Source organism: Neopelma chrysocephalum, unplaced genomic scaffold (assembly GCF_003984885.1).
Source record: "Neopelma chrysocephalum unplaced genomic scaffold, ASM398488v2 Primary Assembly neopelma1_96827, whole genome shotgun sequence".
Taxonomy (NCBI): Eukaryota; Metazoa; Chordata; class Aves; order Passeriformes; family Pipridae; genus Neopelma; species Neopelma chrysocephalum.
This window is the reverse complement of record NW_020925471.1, coordinates 18597-40750: the sequence shown is the minus strand read 5'-3', so window position 1 is coordinate 40750 and position 22154 is coordinate 18597. Positions and strand designations below refer to the sequence as shown.

The 22154-nt window shown below is 39.8% G+C and overlaps 1 protein-coding gene across 1 annotated transcript in view; it reads right to left on the bottom strand.

Moving 5' to 3' along the window:
- Nucleotides 1–601: 601 nt before the first annotated feature.
- The window catches only part of LOC113960656 (5'-AMP-activated protein kinase catalytic subunit alpha-1-like), a 28951-nt gene continuing 7398 nt past the window's right edge, over nt 602–22154 (bottom strand). The window contains exons 3-10 of the mRNA XM_027670326.1: nt 14735–14876; nt 11471–11564; nt 10855–10999; nt 9178–9265; nt 8081–8305; nt 3927–4413; nt 3397–3523; nt 602–846 (exon numbers count right to left, since the gene is read on the bottom strand). Coding sequence (XP_027526127.1) covers nt 602–846; nt 3397–3523; nt 3927–4413; nt 8081–8305; nt 9178–9265; nt 10855–10999; nt 11471–11564; nt 14735–14876 — 1553 coding nt within the window. The remainder of the gene's footprint in view (nt 847–3396; nt 3524–3926; nt 4414–8080; nt 8306–9177; nt 9266–10854; nt 11000–11470; nt 11565–14734; nt 14877–22154) is intronic.

Sequence of the window (22154 nt, the reverse complement as noted above, 5' to 3'; positions counted from 1 at the left end):
CAGTGTGTTATCAACACCATTCTCATTCTGAAACCAAAACAGAGCACTGTAACACCTACTGAGAAGAAATTAACTCTACCCTAGCTAAAACCAGGACAAATGCATTAAAACTATCCTTTATCATTTACTGCCAAATAAGGGAGAGGAAACAGCAGTTTTAACATATTACTGTTAGATGCTGACAATTCTGATCAACTGAGGCACAACTATAGATGATGATCAACAATTCATATTTAAGTCATTGAACTAGTAAGTATAAATTTACTTACAGTGCATTAGATGTATGTATTACCAGTGAAAAAAACAAGAAGGTCAGCATAACTTAAATATTATATGAATTCTAATGTGTTATGAACACTGCCCCAAGGGCATGTGACTTCCTGTACCTGTATTATGCTATTGGACAGCAGACAATCAGAATTCATTCCAGCTTCAAAATAATATACATAACTGCCTATAATCATTCCAATCCCTCTGCAAATTGCATTCTGTGGCTAGTTTTTTCAGCACCTTAGTTAATTTAACTTGATTAAAACTGGAAGCATCTGACTATGATTTAGGCATGCTTATTGCTGTAAAAAAAATAAGCCCATTTTCAAAATTATTGTGCAAGTATTTTAATAAGATTTGCACACATCTCGAAGAACTCTATTGTATGACTCCCTGGTCTTGGAGTTAAGTCAGCTTTAGAAGAATCAAGTGAAGAGATCACTGATGGTGTAAGGGATATATCTGCAGATTTTCCTTGTGCATCAGCATCTGAATCTTTTTGACAGGATCTACAGTTGCTCACAGAACCTGATCTCTGTGGAGTTGCAGTCCCAGATTTTGCTTCAGTAATTTCATCTGGGGAGCAAATGGAGGAGGAAAATTAGTCATCAGTACCAAATAAGTCATAGGAACAGCAAACTTCTTCCCCTTTTCACACTTCTAATATTATTTTTTTAAATCTTGATTAATACATAAACAGCTTTTGCAACTGTATATAGTTGATACAAAGTAAAAGCTTATACATATAGCAACACAGAATCAAATGTCCTTAAGCAAATTATTCTTGTGCTCTGAACTGTGCTCCAGGACTATCTGATCTAGTTTAGACCAGCACTCACCATATTTTTCATGAAGTTATTTCCAGGAGAAGTTAGTGAACACAGGAGTTTTCACATCAAAGCTACTTTAAACTACAGTTTGTAAGAGGAATAGAGAACAGTTAGCTGTGATGGAGGGAAAGTCAGATCAGCTTCACTATTGGAAGAGAGATGCCAAATTCATGCCCTTGGGTTGTATTTCCTCAAGAGTTGAGGTCAGGACTGCAGCTGCTCCAGCTGCATGGCTCTTAAGCAGTCATCTCCCCTCCAACAGGAATGGCATTCATCTTATACTACAGTAGAGGTCAGTGCAGGAAAGTGATTAATCCCCTGTATCAAATACTACTAGATCTAAGCAAGCACTTGTATTGTCAGAAGGGACAAGGCAAGAATTGCAGTGTCAAGTCAGATCAGGTAAACTGTCACAAAACTCAGCCTCAGCCATCCTATACTATGATCCAGCCATATTCCAGTGAATCCTTTTCCCATGCCACATGCTTTCCTAGGCATATCAGGTACACCATTAGCTATAAATAATTTGCTTTAGTCTACTATGCTCTTAAACAAGCATTATGGCCAGTCTATATTTGCTCCTCCATTTTCAGGAAGGTATCTGACTTGAAGATTTGGCTGGGATAGAGTTAATTTTCTTCCTAGTAGCTAGCATGGGGCTATGGTTTGGATTTGTGCTGGAAACAGTGCTGATAACACAGGGATGTTTTTATTATTGCTGAGCAGGGTTTGCACAGCATCAAAGCTTTTTCTGCTTCTCACATAGCCCCACCAGCAAGGAGGCTGGGGGTGCACAAGGAGTTGGAAGGGGACACAGTTGGGACAGCTGACTCCAACTGACCAAAGGGATATTCCAGACCATATGGTGTCATGCTCAGCATATAAAGCTGGGGGAAGAAGAAAAAAGTGAGGGATGTTTGGAGTTGATGGCATTTGTCTTCCCAAGTAACTGTTATGCATGATGGAAATGGCTGAACACTGCCCTGCCCATGGGAAGTAGTGACCAAATTCCTTGTTTTGCTTTGCTTGCACATGTGGCTTTTGCTTTCACTATTAAACTGTCTTTCTCTCAACCCACGAGTTTTCTCACTTTTACCCTTCTGATTCTCTCCCCTATTCTACCTGGGGAAAGTGAAGGAGTGGCTGTGTGGGCCTTAGTTACCAGCTGGGCTTAAACCACAACAGAGTTGTATGCTGTGTTACTGTCACTCTATAAGTTTTTTCTACAGATCTGTCCAACTGCTTTCAAGACTTCACTTACTGCAAGCATGCAATTCCCATCTCAAATTTTGTCTACTACTAGCATTGATGGGTTGGACCTGGTTGGCAGCTAAACCCCCAGTCAGCCCTTCATTCACTCCACCCTGCCTTAGTGCAATGGAGGAAGAGAATTGGAAGGACAAAAGCAAGAAAACTCATAGAGCGAGATAAACACAGTTTAATAAGATGAAGGAAGAAAGAAAAAAAAAAGTGATGCAAAGGCAATTACTTGCCACCTCCTGCAAGCAGACTAATGCACAGCCAGTCTCTGAGCAATGGTTACCTTCCCCAAACTCCCATCCACTCAGATTTTTTACTAAGTGTGACATCATATAGCATGGAATACCACTTTGATCAAGCTGAGTCAGCTGTTCAGGTTATGTCCCCTCACAACTTCTTGTTCACCCCCAGCCTACTCATTGGGTGCACCACAGTGAGAAAACAGAAAGACTAGTTACTATGCAAGTACTGGTCAGCAATAGTCATAACACTGTTTTAGTCATAGATCAAAAACACAGTCACAGATAAAATAAACAGCACCATACCAGCTGCTATGGAGAAAGTTAGCTCCATCTCAGCCAGACCCAGTACAGCAACATACAGTTCAAGTCAAATTTGCATGCCTAAATGCCAAGCTTTATCTTCACTAGGAAAACATGTTCCCATACTTAAGATCTAAATTAACATTTAAATTTGGGGGTGAGGCTGCAAAACCAGTTTAGGTTGATCCAAAACTTACTTCCCACAATCCTTCCCCTTTTGCACCAGCAGTATTAGTGGTGGTGCAGACACAAAATGGAGCAGTTCTGGAGTTGATATAGCTAAAAAGTGATTATTTAAGGAATGAAACAGCTAACCATCTGATCATAGGAACACTAGACCAGGAAGGAATAAAGAAACATTAATGCAGATCTAGCTTGGTTTAAATTAAAAAAGGGCAACACTTACATCACTTATAAACAAGTAAGTTAAGACATGTTTGCATTTAAAATTATTCCCCTTACAAGTCCATTGACTTATGTAAGTCTTTACCTACCATCAATGCTACGGAAGTCCAGTAAGTATGTCCTGCTGTCCACCTGATACAACTGTAGACTCATTTTGGAATATGCATTTGTCACTGGATTCTTCCTTCGAACACGCAAATAGTATGGATTTACAACCTAGTACATGAGAGATTTGACTTAGTAACTAGAACTGCTTAAGAAGCACTGCACATTGTTTTTCTTATTTCAACTCACTGGTATTATCAAGTGATTTCAGGCTTACCTGTCAGAGCTTTTTTTTTTTACCAACAAAAACACACCAAAAAACCCCAAACAAAACACCCCACTCAACACATTCCCAGAGCCCCAGTAGAAAGGTTAAACACATTAGCAAGATTTTTCCTGTCAGCATAAATAGCCTCCCCCAAAACCCTTCCTGCACAGCCAAGCACAAGCTGTCAGTACAGGCACATGAGACTATCTTCCACAGCACAGGAGAACAGTTTCAGACTTCTAGGCTATGTAGTTACACAGCTCAAAAATTTTCCGATGTCTGCTGTAAAGACCCTTTATTCTTTACCTTCCATTCATAATCCAGTTGTTTAATTGCTCGACAAACTTCAGCCATGATATCATTTGGTTGACTCTGACTCCGTATTCCCAAGTGCCACTTCGCTTTTCTTACACCTTGGTGTTTTGACTTCTGTGGATTCAGCTCATCAAGAGTATGGCGGGGACGTGGTGCTTCAGCTACTAAGAATGGCACTCTTTCAGGATGAGGTCGAGACAGATTGTGATCATCAAGAAAAGAATCCAGTGGGCTTGTAGCCAAGTAGAAGTCTTTGGCCTCATTCATTATTCTTCTATTATCTATAATGAGGTGATAAGCAACCACTAAAGGGTCCTGATGATTTTGGCTGTATAGACAACTTAGCACTTCCTCTTCAGTGCATTCAAACTTCTCACACACTTCTTTTAAGGCTTCATCATCAATCATGGTAGAACTATATGACGGGTCTTCAGGAAACAGGTATTTGGGAAGGTCCTGCTTAAACCATTCATGTTCTCTAGATTTAAAAATAAAGTCTGAGTATATATATGTACAGCAAGCCTTTTTAGTATTAAATAATTTAAAAAATAAAATTATTCTTCATCTATATAAAAAAGATCAACAGTTGTCAGTCCAAGTCCCCTTCTGTGCAGCACAACAGTACATAATGAAAAGTAATTATCTCCTTCACAAGATTTTGCTAGACATTTTGCAGGAGACTGAAAAATGCCTCTTTCCTCTAAGGGTTTCAACTACCTGATCTCCAATAATATCTTTGTATAAGTCAACCACCTTTTTATATAAATAGTTGTTCTTTTGGCATTGGGTTTGTGGTTTGTTTTTCTTTTTACTACTTTGCTATTTTAGTTTTGAGATATTTTCAACTGAAATCTGTATGCTATCCAATCAAGCTGTCCCTCCCCAAGTACATACATAACAAATTAAAGAAATCTTGATACTGAATAGTTTCTTTGGTAATGTTTGAACATTGAAGTCACACACTCTCTACCCCCAACTAGCTGCCTATCATTTTTTCATTCAGAACCCCCCCTGCTCTCTCTTCAAGCCTTAAAGAGTAGAGGGAAGGCTATGGAAGAGTCAATCTGTACCTCTTTACTAGTGTATCCATGGGCTAAGAGGGAAAAGGAAATATACAGAAGGGACCAAATACTTAGGTTGCCCAATCATACAGAAAAAAAATAAAGTAGTTTTGTGTGCCTAGAGTAAGCTGCTTAACTAGTCAAAGGATATGGCATGACGCTAATTTTAAAAGTATCCTACTCTATAGCATAATGACTTGCTACCGATTTAAGAGCAGTTATATTGATCAAGCTCTAGTCAGTATGAGCCTGAGAACACGCCTCAGCACAAGGTTTCATCATAAGAAAGCAGTTAATTTGGAAGTAAAAAAAACTTTTCCCATATGACTATAAAGCACAGCTCTAGCTGAATAACTGAGTATTTTGTTACTATTTGTTGCAGTGGGCCTCTTCCCTTGCATACACACACCCCTAGAAAAATTAAGGTATTCGATTAAACTCAAAAGTTTATCCTTTAAACTGAGATGATATAGCTAACAGGACAAAATTGTTTAGGATTCAAAGTCCAGCCATGCTCTGTAGTCAACAACTTTCAACATCTTTTTTCACATCACTTCTCTTTCAGACTTATTTAACATGACTTAGATGAGTGGATAGGAACTTAGCTTAAGTTTTACAATGTTTAGTTCTCAGTGCTTTGATTTCTGCCAGTCTTCTCAATGACTTCTATGCCTCAGTCTTCAAGGGCAAGTGCTCCAGCCACACTCCTCAAGTCAGGAAAGGCAAATGCAGGGACTAGGAGAATAAAGACCCTAAGCCTGCTGTAGGAGAGTATCAGGTTCAAGACCATCTAAGGAACCTGAATGTGCACAAGTCCATGGGACCCAATGAGAACCATCCATGGGTCCTGAGGGAGCTGGCAGAAGAAGTTGCTAAGTCACTATCCATTGTTTTTGAAAAATGGTGGTAGTCAGGTGAAGTTCCCAAGGACTGGAAAAGGGGAAATATAACCTCCATTTTTAAAAAGGGGAAAGTGGAAGACCCAGGGAACTACAGACCAGTCAGCGTCACCTCTGTGCCAGGCAAGATCATGGAGCACATTCTCCTGGAAACTATGCTAAGGCACATGGAAAACAAAGAGGTGATTGGTAACAGCCAACATGGCTTTACAAAGGGGAAATCATACCTGACAAATTTGGTGACCTTCTATGATGGGGCTACAGCACTGGTGGATGGGGCAGAGCAACTGACATCGTCTACCTGGACTTGTGCAAAGCATTTGACACTGTCCTGCACAACATCCTTGTCTCCAAATTGGAGAGACATGGATTTGATGGATGAATCACTCAGTGGATAAAGAACTGGCTGGATGGCCACACATAAAGAGTTGTGCTCAACGGCTCGTTGTCCATATGGAGACCAGTGATGAGTGCTGTCCCTCAGGGGTTGGTACTGGGGCCAATACTGTTCAACATCTTTGTCAGCAACATGGACAGTGGGATCGAGGGCACCCTCAGCAAGTTCACTGACGACACCAAGCTGTGTGGTGCAGTTGACATGCTGGAGAGAAGGGATGGGCCATCCAGAGGGAACTTGACAGGCTTGAGAGGTGGGCTGATGCAAACCTCATGAAGTTCAACAAAGCCAAGTGCAAGGTCCTACACCTGGGGTGTGGCAATCCCAGACACACCTACAGGTTGGGTGGAGAAGGGATTGAGAACAGCCCTGTGGAGAAGGACTCACGTGAGACTCCACCCGGAGCACTGCGTAAAGTTCTGGTGCCCCTAACATAAGAAGGACATGGAACTGTTGGAACAAGTCCATAGGAGACCACGAAGATGATAAGAGGACTGGAGCACCTCCCCTATGAAGACAGTCTGAGAGAGTTGGGGCTGTTCAGACTGGAGAAAAGAAGGCTGTGTGGAGACCTCATAGCAACCTTCCAGTATCTGAAGGGGCCTACAGGGCAGCCAGAGAGGGACTCTTCATCAGGAACTGTAGTGACAGGACAAGGAGTAATGGGTACAAATTGAAAGAGGAGAAATTTAGGTTATATATTAGGAAGAAATTCTTTACTGTGAGGGTGGCGAGATGCTGGAACAGGTTGCCCAGGGAGGTGGTGGATGCCCCAACCCTGGCAGTGTTCAAGGCCAGGTTGGATAAGGCCTTGAGAAACCTGGTTTAGTAGGAGGTGTCCCTGCCCATGGCAGGGGGGTTGGGACTAGATGATCTTTAAGGTCCCTTCCAACCCTTTAACATTCTATGATTCTATGAAAGTACTTCCCATTGTAATAAAGTAGTAAGGGATATATGTAACACATTTTTTATTTTACTGAAAGAACATGAACATTGTTAACTTGCTAACTTCGAACCCTAAAAGAGGAAGCATTTTCACTAAGGTAGTATTTCAGAGCTCTCTCCTTAGAGTTTCTTACAAAGAAAACAGGAAAACCTAACTATGCTACTGCATGAAGGACAGCTTTATCAGCTACCTGTTTTTTTTAATTCTACCCACTGTGCACTTGTCAAAGTGGTCACCCCCTCCAGAATCCTATCTTGAAATCTGGAGTCCATGATGGCTATCTGTAGCTACAAGCTTAAATTATCAGTTTTCTACGTACTAATTGTCACTCATACACAGGTTCATGTCAGGGTTTTGAAGCTAGAATAGAATGCCATCTTATACATGGAATATTCAGTCTCAACAGATTATTTTGCTGAGTCTGCAGAAATATGAATAAAAGCGATAGTTATCAGGTTAAAGAGTCATAACTTCTCCTCAGACATTTACAATACAAAGCAGCAGTTCTTAACAGCAAATAATTTTCTTGCCCAGAGAAGTCAATAGAGTACAGTTTTTGCAAACCATTCTGCAGGTAAACAGGCTTGCTTTAGCAGTCTTAAATCTAGAATTTCTCAGAATGTTTATATGTAACATATATATTTGTTTTACTGTGACCTCCAATAGATACTACATTGGCCACAGGAGATCAGTCAGAGCTAAAGCCAAACAACCAGTAGTTGAATTTTTCATCTTAGACTATAAAACAGGGACAAGCTACATGAATGATTTCTTTGTTCTGCATATTTTCACTAAAATTACCATTCCAGCATCCTGTGATCAGACATCAGTTAATGTTTTACCTAATGTTTCTGATTGTTGCTCTCTTCATTGGATCTACTTGCAGCATGTGTTTCAGAAGACTAGATACAGATGGATTCAGGTACTGAGGGGTATAAAAGATACCATCACATATCTTCTTAAAAAGGGTTGGCACATGATCATCATCAAATGGAAGTGTTCCACATAACAAAGCATAGAGAATAACCCCACTGCTCCAAATATCTACTTCTGGACCTGCATATAATCTGGGAAAAAGGTAACTATTAGCAATTTGTGCTTAACACATTTAATTTGGGGTTTTTTTCTACATTCTTACATTGTATCGTGTTAATTAAGAGTGTGTGAACTTTGGACAACTTATTTGCAATTACTCTACCATTTCAGTGCTATGCTTTGAACTCTAGTGTCCTTCCCCTTCAAATATGTAACAAGAGCTAGGGCAGAAGTACTTAGTTTTTCTCTCTATTGTATAAAAATAATCCACAGATACAATTTAAGACAATGGCAAACTGAAAGAAACTTGCACCTGCTACCAAGAAAGCTCATGTTATACTATCACTGTTTGAGTGCAATCTATGTAGTCATCTAGCCTCCAAGTCTTGGAGGCTAAGTTTAAGACAAGTCCATATAGCAAAACTTGTCACATCTTCTATGCTACTGCCTGAATAAAACATACATTTGGCCTCCAATTGCAAGAGATATTAGGGTGGGTAGCATAAAGCAGCAGATTTGACAATCACTGAATAAATTCAGACTGAATATCTATTCTGCAGCAGATATTTCACTGCTACTCAACTTCACAGTAGACTTTGCCTGTATTTCTATCTATACCTCTACTTCCAAGATCTGAGCTGTAAATAAGATTTTTAAACCAATTCAGGCACACTGCACACACTGGATTTGGGACATCACACATGACCTCCACCTTACAAAAACTATTCAAAGATAGCTCATTGAAGCTCTAAATGTTTATGAAAAATTAACAAGGCAATTAAGAGTTCAGCCCTCAGTTTCTTAGCATCAAGCTTGTGAATTGCACTAGTTTTGAAGCCTTTAGAATTAAGCAGCAAAATGACTGAAGTATGTGCACATATGCATCCAATAGAAAAGAAACTACCTTCCTGAAATTACTTCTGGTGCAGCATAGTTAGGGGAACCACAGCTTGTTCTTAAAAATTCTCCATCTGACATCATATTTGATAGACCTGAAAGTATATAAGAGTAACCACTAAAGATTCAGAGAGCAAAGTAATTTCACACTGCATATACCACCTAGAACAAATTACTAGTAATTCAAATTAGAAATTTAACTAATTTATCTCAGTAAGAAGGCAGCATTGTTTGGAATTATTGAGATTTTTATATGAGAATGCTACATGATCCTGCATTTAGTTTACCAGAAACTTGAGTAACATCAATCCGTTATTGCACACAACCTAGGAATGTTCTAAAACATATTAATTCCAAGACAAAAACCAACCCATTCTCGATTACACAAGCATGATAGAGAACAAAGCTGCTCTAAGGGAGAGAGGAGCATAGCAACATAGGATTTTGGTCATTAACAAGAAAGCGCCTTAAAAACCACATTCGCTTCTAAATGCCAAAGTGGAAGATGCTACCACAGAATTGCCTAAAATTGTTTAAGAGGTTATATAGAATAAGGGAACTGAGGAGTGCACACAGCTTCACCACAATTTAGACACCGACACTGCTTCAACAGGTTTTTGAAACACTGCAGTTTAAAAATCAAGCTATACTGTAAGTATAGCCTTTAGAACTAGGCCATCCTCATCCACCAGCCTTTAGCATATCCTATGATCAGTAAAGAATTACCACTTCTAGAATAGCTGTGGAAAATATCTTCTAGTTTCCTCCGTGAGGGCTGCATAATCAAAATCAGTACAGGCCAGAGAACTCAGACAGAAATTATGCCCTTTTACTGCGGGGGGGAAGAATATGAAAGAACACAGTTTGGCTAGTTTTCATACTTGCACTCATATACTTGAACGCTATCCTTTTAAAATATATTTAGAAGACTCAGCATTACCTAGCATCTTTCAGAGACCTCCAAGTGCTTTACAAGGGCAAGTATTTTCTACTATACCTACAAGAGTATGAATACCTTACTATGTTTATATGGTCAGGTTTCCCGATTCAGACAGTTCAAAGAATTAGCTACCAGTCTTTGCAGCAGCTGTGTTAAACAGCTAGTATAAACAATTAAGCTTTCTGATTAGTTAGGCAACTATATAGCTAAAAACACAGGAGTTTGCAAAATTGTTCTTATATTACCTTCTATGTTTTAATTACACTTTTCAATCACATCTTTTGAGTTTTCAAAGTGAATTTAGAGCAGTTTCTTAGAAGTAGTGTATTTTACTAGAGCAATGTGGTTCTTAAATATGATGAACTTTCCTTGCACTGTACTTACAAGAGAGCTAAGCATCTGCATTTTACAGATAAAGAAACAGACAATAAGAGTCAGTTTTGAAGTAGCAAGGTGGGGAACTAAGTCTATTTAGAATTATTTGAGAAAATATTAAGCAAGACCAAACAAGACAGTTCACAACTTCACCCAGTCACAGAAAATACCCAACTTGAAGAGAAAGCTTTAAAGGAAAATAAATTCGACACATGTGCAAGAACATCATTTTGGTTTACATGGAGATTTTCTTGTATTATGTGCTACCACCAGGATATTCAAATATACACACTTTATTATTTCCCATAGTAATTAACAGGATCTAAATAAAACCAGAAATGTGATCAGATATAAAATAGCAATGCTTACCAAAGTCAGCTATCTTGGCATTCATGTGTGCATCAAGCAGCACATTTTCAGGCTTCAGATCTCTATGTACTACCATATGCCTGTGACAGTAATCCACACCAGAAAGGATTTGCTGGAACAGACGTCTACTTTCCTTCTCATCAAGCTAAGACAAACAAAGGTTTTAAACAATTTTGAGACAGTGGAGGGATAATTTGGTTTTCCTCTATATGAATTAAAGGAAACTTTCCCATGACTGAAAGTTATCATTTATAGTTTTGATACTTTATACAGCAGATGATCAGTACTTGTAGCAGAAAGCTTCATAGCTTACATCATTTTGTTTGTACCTGTCACAAATCCAGTTTGTACACAGTAATTGTAAATTAACATATCAGTATCATTTATTTTTCAGTAGAGTGGAAAAATGCTACAAAATCATACATAAAGATCTGAAACATGTTAACATATAAGTGTTTTTAGTTTCAAAACAAGATGTAGTCATAAAGTATATTTTAATTGCTAACCGCAAAATTAATGCTGAATACATAAGAAACAAACCTTCATTTAACAGGAAGGTTGCAAAAGCAATAACAGAATGCAAGTCATTGATTTGTAGAGTTGGACTACTTCTTACCCTTCCATTTTTACAGATATAATCAAACAGTTCTCCTCCTGAAACATATTCCATCACCATGAAAATGTCAGTTGGTGTACTGATGACCTGGTACCTGATAAGAATAAGTATCTGTTAGTCTGTGCACTCAGTTAAAGCAGCTAGTTACATTTAGTTAAAACCAAAGTTGTGCAAAGAGTCAGATAAAAGTATACTTTAAAAAAATTAACAGTTCATTTACAGCTACTGGAATGATAATATTTTTTAGAAGCTATTTCCTCTCCTTTTACTATGTGATGCCATCATTGCCAAGACTAGCAGGGAATTTGTATTTCCCACCAGGAAGATGGGTCTTTGTACTTTCAGAGGACTATTCTCAGTCCAAATTATTTCTGTGAAGCCATATACAGTACTGCCTCACAGTCATTTTAGTGCAGTGAGGAAGGAATTCAAAAGGACTTTGCTAGTGTCTCAAAAGCACACACCCTTCAACAAGCAAAAAAACCTTGCCTTGTCATAAATAAAAAAAAGTGTACTTCAAGAACTGAAAAAATATTCATGATGATGAGCAATTATCTTTTACAAAGAGACCTAAATTTGTCATTAGTATTTAAGAGTATTAACACCCTGGTTATTATATTTTTATCACTATACTTTAAGGTTAGCTTTGAGGTTTTGAAAAAACTAGGTTATGTTCAAACTCCCCACTTAAGAGATTGATATGTTTTTTACATATCCTTACCTAAAGGCTGTTTAATTTTTCCCCCCTTACAGCAGTCAGAAGTGATCAATTTTTAACATAACAAGAAAATGCACACTGGTAAACCTTCAGTCAAAAATTCAGATACTATATTAAGAAGACAGGAGGTAGCAATTGGATGAAAATGAATGTTCCAAGGTACTACACTTAAGCATACAAAAATCCCAATTGTAAAAAAATAATTGAATTCACACATACACTACAGAACTGAAATGTTCTTCAAAATGTTGATTCTTAAGACAAGGGGGAAAAAACAGACACTCCAGCTTACAAAGACAAGTTTTTCTTGACAGCAATGAGTTCAGTCTATTCAGGTGAATGTATGTGTGCACATGTATGTGTGTGTATGTATCTATTTAAACAGCTTAGTATCGTAGTGTAACTGCCTCAGAATAGTATTCAGGTTATTTTCAAAGTTAACTTTACCTAACATCTTATAGTCTCAAATACCTTGGTTGAAAGCATGTCATGTATTTAAACATGAACATTCTGAAGTTGTCACTAAGACACTACAGAAATAATCCAAAAGTTACAGTGCAACCTCATTTTTAACACCCTTACTGTTAATGACCTTTCCCATAGTTGTGAAATCACTGAGCTTCAGGCAAACATGAGCAACAGTTTATATTTTAGATCTTCACAGTGATTTTCCATCCTCTGGATGGTGAGATAATGAACAATGTTGGGAGATAAACCTCTTAGCATCACTGAAAAGAATGAGCCATTCTGCACCTCATGTTTTCAGCATCTTGGAAGACTCAATCATGCTTCTCTATAGTCAGTTCTTTTTTCTAGTTATGGAAAAGGAGGTTGTGAAATAGTTTCATATCTATAATATAAGTAAGGTTATCAAACCACACAGCACAGATGACCAGAATGCACAAAGAGGCAATTTATATAGGAAAACAAGATGCATTATATTGTTAGAGGTCAAAAACCACAAAAGGAGATGCTCCAAAGGTTTTTATTTAAAGCATGGTATAAAAAGAAAATCTTATTGAGGCAGACTTGCAACTGTATATAATGCTAAAGCATTGTATGAAAATTTTAATAAAGCACAATGTTCCAAATTAGACATTGTCTAATTTGTAATATTCAGTTGAAATAATCTGATTACCTTTATGCCAAATATCTTGAGCTGCTACCTAGCAGTTCCCCAATCCAGCTAATAGCACAAGCAGCATAATCCAAAGTCACCAGCAAGTCTACCTACACAACAGTATCAATTATAACTCAAATGCTATTTACATTCAGGCTAATAACCCTTCTGTTTTGGAAATGCAGGCTGAACAACTGAAAAGCTAGGGATCCATCAATTTTTCCATCATCTCCTTCATCTTGTCCTTTCACTCAACATGCAGAAGTGAAAATTCGTCCCATAATTCCCCGAGAAAGAAATTGCAACCTAAAACCTGTTAAGCTGACAAAGGTTCAGCAGCACCAGAAGCACACATTCCTGTTCCACCCCAAATATCTCAATTGGTACGCTAACACTTCCTATTTTGTTTTAGCTACAGGTATGTACTTTGGACTCGTTCATGAATTCTAACTGGCAGCACTAGCAGCTCTGCAGCTAGACAAATCAGCTCAATAGTCTTCTGAAAACTGACCCACTGAAGAAGTCTGTGTGATCTGACACAATCCAATTTAGCTCCAGTATAAGTGCTGTTGCCAAATGAGTGTATAGGGATGGCATATGTCAGTGAAAGCATGGTCTTAAGAAAAGACTCTGACAATAAAGAAAACCTAAACTCCAACACCACAATTAACAGCAAAAGTCACCCACATTCTAGATGTGCCCTGCCAGATGTGCAGGTTGACTTTATAGGAAAAGTAAAAAAGTCAATAGCATTTATAGTTTATTTCCTCAGACCAGATACAAGGCGTCTACTCTGGGACATATTTAATTGTACTCCAAACTCTGCTGATGAGCTACTGATCAAACAGATGTAAATAGGCACACTGTAAATATCACATTTATTTAGTTAAGCGGTAACAGCTATATTGAAGACCTCTGAAATATGAGATTGCATTTAACAGACTGCACATCTTTCAGAAAAACCTTGCAGAGTACCATCTACATAGGAAAAACAGGGCACTGACCAACACATCACTAAAAAATATTTTGAGTAAAGAAAATACAATAAATTTACTATAGAATTACCCTTTACAATCTTGTTCTGAACTCAGTTTCTAAGCAGAAAGAAAGATCAAACATAACCAGAAAAAAGAAAATGGAAGCAGCAGCTAAAAAAACTGAGATGGATGTTACTATAAGCTGCTACCTTCTATATACCTGCCCAAAGAATTTGTAAGTCGAGATCTAATGGAAGACCTCTGCCCTGCAGAAAAATCAGTTTTGTGAAAATGCATTACAAAGTACACCAAAAATGGTTACATAGTTGAAAACTAGTTACTTTCCTAAAAATATACTGCTAATAACATTGCCCTTTAAACATGTTTCAGATCAGTGAGAGCAAGGGATTACTGTTTAAATAGATTTGATTATAGCAAGCAAAACTTACAGCTTAATTATATGAGGATGTCTGAAGAGTTTGAGGTTCTGGATCTCCCTGCGGATTTTTCCTACAACATCAAGGCTGCGAATCTTCTGTCGATTTAGGATCTTCACTGCAACTTTATGCCCAGTTAATTCATGTTTACCAACTGCAAGAAACAAGGCCAAGAAATACCACAGTTAAGATGTAAGAATTCCACATTATCCCCATTATCTGGTAGAAAACCAGATGGCATGTCATTTCTTCTACTCTTAATTTCTCCCACAATTCTATCATTAGAAGATGAACTGGATATGTAGGAACAAACCTTAAACCTAACCCTCAGAAGTCTTGCAGCATGACTATGTCTCCCAGGGGCTTGGGTAAGGGACATTATTGGAAAACTCTCCAGCCTATTAAGGCCCTCTGATTATTATCTGTTATTGGTTCTCAAACTGGCAGTGACAAAATAATAAAGAGAAGTCCAAGGGCAAGCAAAAAAGACTTCAGGGCCCTGGGACGATTGGTAGAGGGATCAGGAGCACAGGTAGTGATTTCCTTGACCCTTTCAGTAACACGGAATAATATTGATAAGAATAGACAGATCCATCAGGTCAATGAGTGGCTCGGAGGTTGGTGTAATCAAAAATATTTGGGGTTTTTTGACCATGGGATGATCTACTCAACATCTGGTCTACAGACACCTGATGGGAAGCACCTATTTCAGAGGGAAAAAAGAGTTCTAGCACAGGAGTCAGCAGGGCTTGTTGATAGAGCTTTAAACTGGCTTGGAAGGGGGAAAGGGACAAAATCAGGCTTGCCAGTGATAAGCGATGGGATGGTGTGCCAAAACTTGAAGAAACCAGCACACATGGGATCCCTCAATCTGCCTCAAGAGGTGTTGGCTACAATGGACCACACTTGAAATGTTTCTACACTAATGCCACAGCGTGAGGAACAAACAAGAGGAGCTCGAAGCTTTGGCCCAGTCACAGAGATTTGGCATAATTGGCATAAGTAAAACCTGGTGGGATGAGACCTGTGACTGGAGTGCCCTGTTGGATGGTTACAGGCTCTTCAGGAGGGATGGGCAGGGCAGAAGAGGCAGAGGGGTGACACTGTATGTAATAGAAGGGTTAGAATGTCTGGAGCTCACAGTTGGCAACGGCACAGTTGGGAGCCTCTAGGTAAGAATCAAGGGGCAAACAATGCAGATGTCACCGTGGGAGTCTGCTATAGACCTCCCAGGCAGGATGATGACGCTGATGAACTATTCTTTGAGGAACTAAGGGACACCACTAAATCAACTGTCCTTGTCCTTATGGGGGACTTCAACTTGCCAGAAATTAACTGGGAGCATCACACAGCTGGTACAACCCAGATCAGAAGATTCCTAAAAAATCTGAATGACAACTTTATGGAACAGGTCCTAAGGGAGCCGACTCAGAAAGATTCCCTCCTTGATCTGCTGCTTGTCAGTATGCAGAACGATGCTGCATTTTACCATAAGATGATTTCTCCCACTACTCTTTAAAAAAAGTGATGTTCACAGGTGTGTACTCTTCACATGATCAATAACTACACAGCAGCCTAAAAGAACACCCAACTTAAACCAAATAAGGTAGACAGAGGGGTATTTTAGAAATAGAGCAATAAGGTAGATTATTAGCCCTTCAAGCTAATTTTATTTGATGAAATATTAATAGGATTAATGTTTAATAACATGTTAAAATTATAACTAGCTCCACCACAACAGCCCTTTTTGGCACCCATTGTAAGGGCATAAGGGGTTCAAGATAATGACAGATTTGATTGGGATGTACTAGATGGAATTCATAGCTGTTATTGCAGTTTAGCTAGTCATGAGCAGGCTCCTGCGCTTGCAGTGGGCTTGCTTACCTGACTATATATTAGTCTAGTACTCGTTAGTGGCCACTTTTTGCTTTCACTGCTGCTGTAGTGCTATGCTGCTCATCACCTCACTCTGCTGTGTCTGGGAGCATTCTGATAACAGCAATGGCTTGTGTGTTGATTACAGATTCAATCCGGACATGGTGTAGAATCCCAGAAGATAAGGGGCTAATGTGTATGTCTCAAACACCAATAGCCAGATGGCTGTAGAGCCAACCAAGGATTGTTGGTAATAACCAAAGATTCTTGTTAATAACATGCTGTGAGAAAGAACAAGATGTGGCTGGAGAAGGGGCCATGCGGAGGTAGGGCAGCACTTTTCTGGAACAAACATCCTTGTTCTAGTTCATGGAGATAAGCACAACACAGTAGAGTGCAAGCGAGGAATGAGGCCAAGGAGTGGGCATGGGGGGGAAACAAGACCACCAAAAACCCCTGAAGCCTCCGACCCATTTCCAGAAAGGCCTGAAAGAATGGACTGCGCATGTGGACTAATTTACATAGAAAGAGAGAAACCTGTCTTTGGGGCAGGGAAATCTATCCATAAAAAGGTACCCCCCAAGCCTGGGGGGAATAAAAAGGGCCAGCAGTTCCACTTTCTCTCTCTCGCTTCTGGGACAGAACCTGGGAGGTCCCCGACTGCCGTCGCCCCTGCACTTTCGCTGCCAGTCGCCCAAGTCGAGGCACCTGTCCCATGCTCCAGGCACCAGCGCTGATCTGCATACCAGTACTTCTCCTGCCAGCACAGCCATGATCACTTCTGCCGCTTTTCGACTGCCGGCGCAGCCACTGCTGCCCTCTGACCGCCGGCGTAGCCACCACTTCTGCCAGCTGCCCAACTGCTGCTGCCTTTCAACTGCCACCACTTTTCAACCACCAGTGCAGCCACCGCCTTTGCCGGCTGCCCAACCGCCATCGCAGCTGCCAGCTTCCTGCCACCACTGCCACTGTTGTTGCTTCCATGTGGCAGTTGCCCCACCGCCATTGTTGTTGCTCGCACGGCCACATTTCTGCCCAGGCTACAGCGGGACCACATGACCGCATCAAGACTGCATTGCTGCCTTGGTGGCATGGAGGTGAAAGAGTGATTTTTGGGTGACATTTTCTCTGTTATTGTTTGGTTGTTGTTTTGTTCTCCGTTTTTGGTAAAACTTATTTGTTTCTACAGTTTACTTGAATGCCTCATAATTTCAAATTTTCGTAATTTGGAGGGAGGGGTTTCTATTCCATCGGGGGTCCCGCCTCCTGGGACACATTGTCTATAAACCAAGACAGCTAGCTTTGATACAATTGCTTTAATATAATTGCTTTGCCATAGTGCACTATACTGTGGGAGGCAATTGAGCTGTGGACAGCTTGGGCCCTGAATTTGAGTGGTTGCAGCTGTGAAGTTGTGAAGGAATGTAAACAATGAAGATGAGAAGGTGGACAGGGAGGACAGAGCTGTGAAGCAGCTGTGATAGCCAGAGAGCCTGGACTGTTTGCTGAGTCACCCTGAGTTGCAGAAGCTATAGAGCAGCCAATCTTAAGATGTGTATGGAGTAAGGGCACCAATGGTGGTGAAACACCCTGGCTAGGGGAGACTATAAATTGGCCATGTTTGTATGAAATAAAGGCTTTTCTGCGTGAAATCCCAGTGTGGTGCCCGTCCCGACAACGACACTATACTATCCTATCTTATACTAAGTATACTACTAGTAGTTTTTAGCTTTTATACTGTGTAGTAAATAATTCTGATTAAGGTAATTTTTCTGTTTATTTGCCTGTTCATTTGTCATAATAAATAATTCATTTTATATAAATATATCTGATTTGCCATCATTAAAACCTGCGGGACAAAGTAGTTCAATCACACCTCAATAATTCCTTAAATTCAAACCGTTGATGTAATCTGAGGCTGAGATTGGATCCAGCTACACCCAGGCTCCTCTCTGAGAAGGAGTTTAGAAAGCAAGGGGGTCCTTTCTGCACCCGGTAGCTCAACAAGAGGGCTTCTCTAATAAACTTTATCTAAGCCTTCCACTGAAACAAGAAGCCAGGCCCAAAAGAGTTAACTGAGAAATCTGGGCCTGCTAAGGAGCTAGCAACATCTAAACGATCTGTGCTCATTCTGTTCTACCTACTGACCAAAACTTAAAAGAATGGTAAAAGAAACATATAATAGGCCTAGAGGTAATAAATTAGGATGCAGTAAGATAAAGTAGATATTTGAATAGGAGAAACAGGCCTGGAGCCAAGGCTTTCTCCAAGCTCCAGTGAGCGGGTCGAGAACAATAGAAAAGAAGGAAGGTCAAGCTGAGGAAGATGAGATTAAGCCCCCAGACCCATGGGAGGAAAAGCGGATGTACCACCAAAATTGAGGGTCAAGAGAAGCACCGCCCCAAGCCCTGCCTGAGCTCCATCTATACTCCGCCTGTTATTAATATGTATAGATAGATGTTGTAATCACATGAATATGCATTTAATCATATATGAAAATTGTATAAAAACTACTGATTTTGTGTGAAACCTTGAAGCAAGTTCTTTGTGGTGCAAACCACACTTGCTCCCAGCTCTGTCAATAAATACCTTTGCTGCTCAAAGATCCAAAAGACTGTGAGCAGTTCTTTATACCAGACTTTTCAGATTCACCACTCCTCCCTGTGACAGCAGGTCCCCCAAAATTGCCACCACTGTAGCCTCTTATTGTGAGAGGGAACCAATGCCCCTATGTTCCTTTAACTATAAAGTGGTGGTCTGGGGAGATATTACATGTGTTAGCTCTGGTGAATACAGTGGCTGAGGTTACTGTATGTCATGGTTTCAGCAAGGCCCAAAATCCAATTCTGATTCCTAATATTGCTAATAAAGAAGCCACTTCACAGACCTGTGGACTGAGAGGAAATCTAACCTCTGCCCTCCGAGCTAAGGTTACCTTAACAATAGGAAATGCCACTCCATTTACCACAACTATGTTAACTGCCCCAGTTAAAAAAATCTATCTTGGGTATTGATATGTTGGCAGGACGAACAGTTGAAACTTTAAACAGTCACTTCTGCTTCAGGACTTTGCAAGTAGAATTTATAAGAGTCTTGGGCTGATTCTCCAAGTGGGATCCTGTTGTGCTGCCTGTGCCTGCCAAAGTGGTAACTGCAAAACAATATTGTATTCCCCAGGGGAAAAGAGAAAATTACTCAAACCATTCAGGCACTTCAACAAGTGGGAATTGTTAAGGAAACCATGACTACTTTTAACAATCCTATTTGGCAGCCTGTTAAAAAACCAGATGGCACTTGGAGAATGACTGTAGATTATAGAGAATTGAATAAAATCATCTCCCCCTTGCAGTTACAATGCCAGACATGGTTACCCTCATAGAAAAAATAAGCAAGAATTTACAACCCTGGAAGGTGGTGATAGATCTTGCTAATGCTTTCTGTTCCGTTGCCATTCACATTTATAAAGCATGTGCATGTAATTGTACTGTTTGTACTCAGCTACATTTAAGGACATCATATAGGACATGGGCAAAGATAAAACAGGGTCAGCAAGCCTCAAATATGTGGCAGGTCAATTACATTGCCCCCCTGCCCGTGTCAAGAGGGTGATGATATGTATTCACCACTGTGGATACAGCATCAGGACAATTTTTTTGCTAAACCCACCAAATATGCTAATCAACATAACACAATTAAAGCACTAGAACAACTCATTCTTCAATATGGACCTCGTCACCGAATGCAAAGTGACCAAGGGACACACTTTAGTGGACATAACTTCCAAGATTGGGCTGAAGGACTAGTGATAGATTGAATATTCCACATTGCCTACCATCTCCAAGCTAACGGCTTGATTGAAAGAATGAATGGAATGTTGAAGAAACAATTAAAAAAAGCTAACCAGTACTAAAACTTTACAACAGTGGCATTCACATCTTACTAAAGCAGGGCTTTCTTGTTAAACAGCTGGAGTATTCATAATCAAACATCCTATGATCAGATCGCAACACATCCAGTACAAAACATGGCAGACTGAATTTCTTCCAGATGGTATCTCTCCCAAAATATTATCTAGAGGGCAAAGGAAATTGTTTACACCAGCAGATTGCATGGTGGGACTGCAACCTAATAGTCTAGACATGAAGATTCATAGAATAACCCCCTAGAATGTCATATGGTTCTGTACCCCAACTTCTCTTATTTTACATCCTCTGTTGATATCAGATTCTCAAGTTCTTGTATTTAGGGTATCTTCAATGAATAACTGTGCTTTATCTAGAGGAGATAGCATTTGAACAGTGTTACTGGTGTCAGAAACCCAACATCAAATTGAAGCTCTTCAATCTGTATGGGCAATTACCCCACATCAGGTTATCAAACCCAGAGCAATAGTAGCTGAAGGAGCTGGAGCAACAGCATATGTATTACAGGAAGGAAATTACATTCCTGTTTTCCTCCCTTAACACAAGGTTGGCTCATCATGCTTTGTAGTCTTGTACTACAAGCACATGCACTGGATATATTTCTGTGAGATCAACATGCAAATACTTGAATTCAGTTGGCCTCTACTGTAACTAATTTGTCTGCCTTTTGTATTGAGGGAGGATTAACAGCTGCAGATCTCTTGAAAACATGTTTCATTGGTGTGCCAATCCCAATAGCTATATTACAGAATTATACCATGTAAGTGCTTTTGATATTAATGTTCCTCATTGTTATTCTTTCTTAGTAGGTAATGACTGTATGCCAAGGAACATTACAAAATCAGGTGGTGGTGGACTGTCTCCTTCTTCAACACCATAAACACTGCTCCAATTTTGAAGGCATGTGTCGCTTCAATGTAACTGATGAATCAGCCACCATAGAGGACAACATTCAATGTCTCCAGGACTTACTGCATCAAATGAAACAATCTACTGGTGGTGCTTGGCCAGCTGAATGGTTTAATTCCCTGGCAGGATGAGTGTAATGGATAAGAACTTAACTGAGAATTGACCCCCACTCATGACTATGAGAAACATGATAAAGTATGTCTTTGATAAAGTGTATTCAATAAAGTATATAATTGTTATGACTATATGTTGGGAAAAGGTAGGAAACGTGTGCAGCTGTTCCATGACCTCCACATTTGGCCATGCCAGGGCACGTGGCCAATGCTCTAGGTATGGCCAACTTCAAGATCATGAGAAACTGCATGTCCACACGGATGGATAGTTACAGACCTGGCATAAAGCCAGTTTTGTTTCTAAGCGTATAAAAAGCGGGACCCTCTTGTAACTGATCTGAAGCCTCACCTATGGGTGGACATGCCACGTAGGAATTCTCCCAGCTACCAGAGACTCCTGGCATCAGCTGCAATGGGGCTTCCCAGCTGAAGTGTGGGCCTGGATGTTGAGCATTAGGTGCTAAGTGGTGACATATTTCTTCTTAATCACTGTTCTCTCTCTCTACACAGTAATGATTTGATGCAATGCTAATTTCCTTTTGTACTATATATATATCCCATTCATTTTACTGTGCTTGTTTAATAAACTGTTCATATTATACAATGACTAGT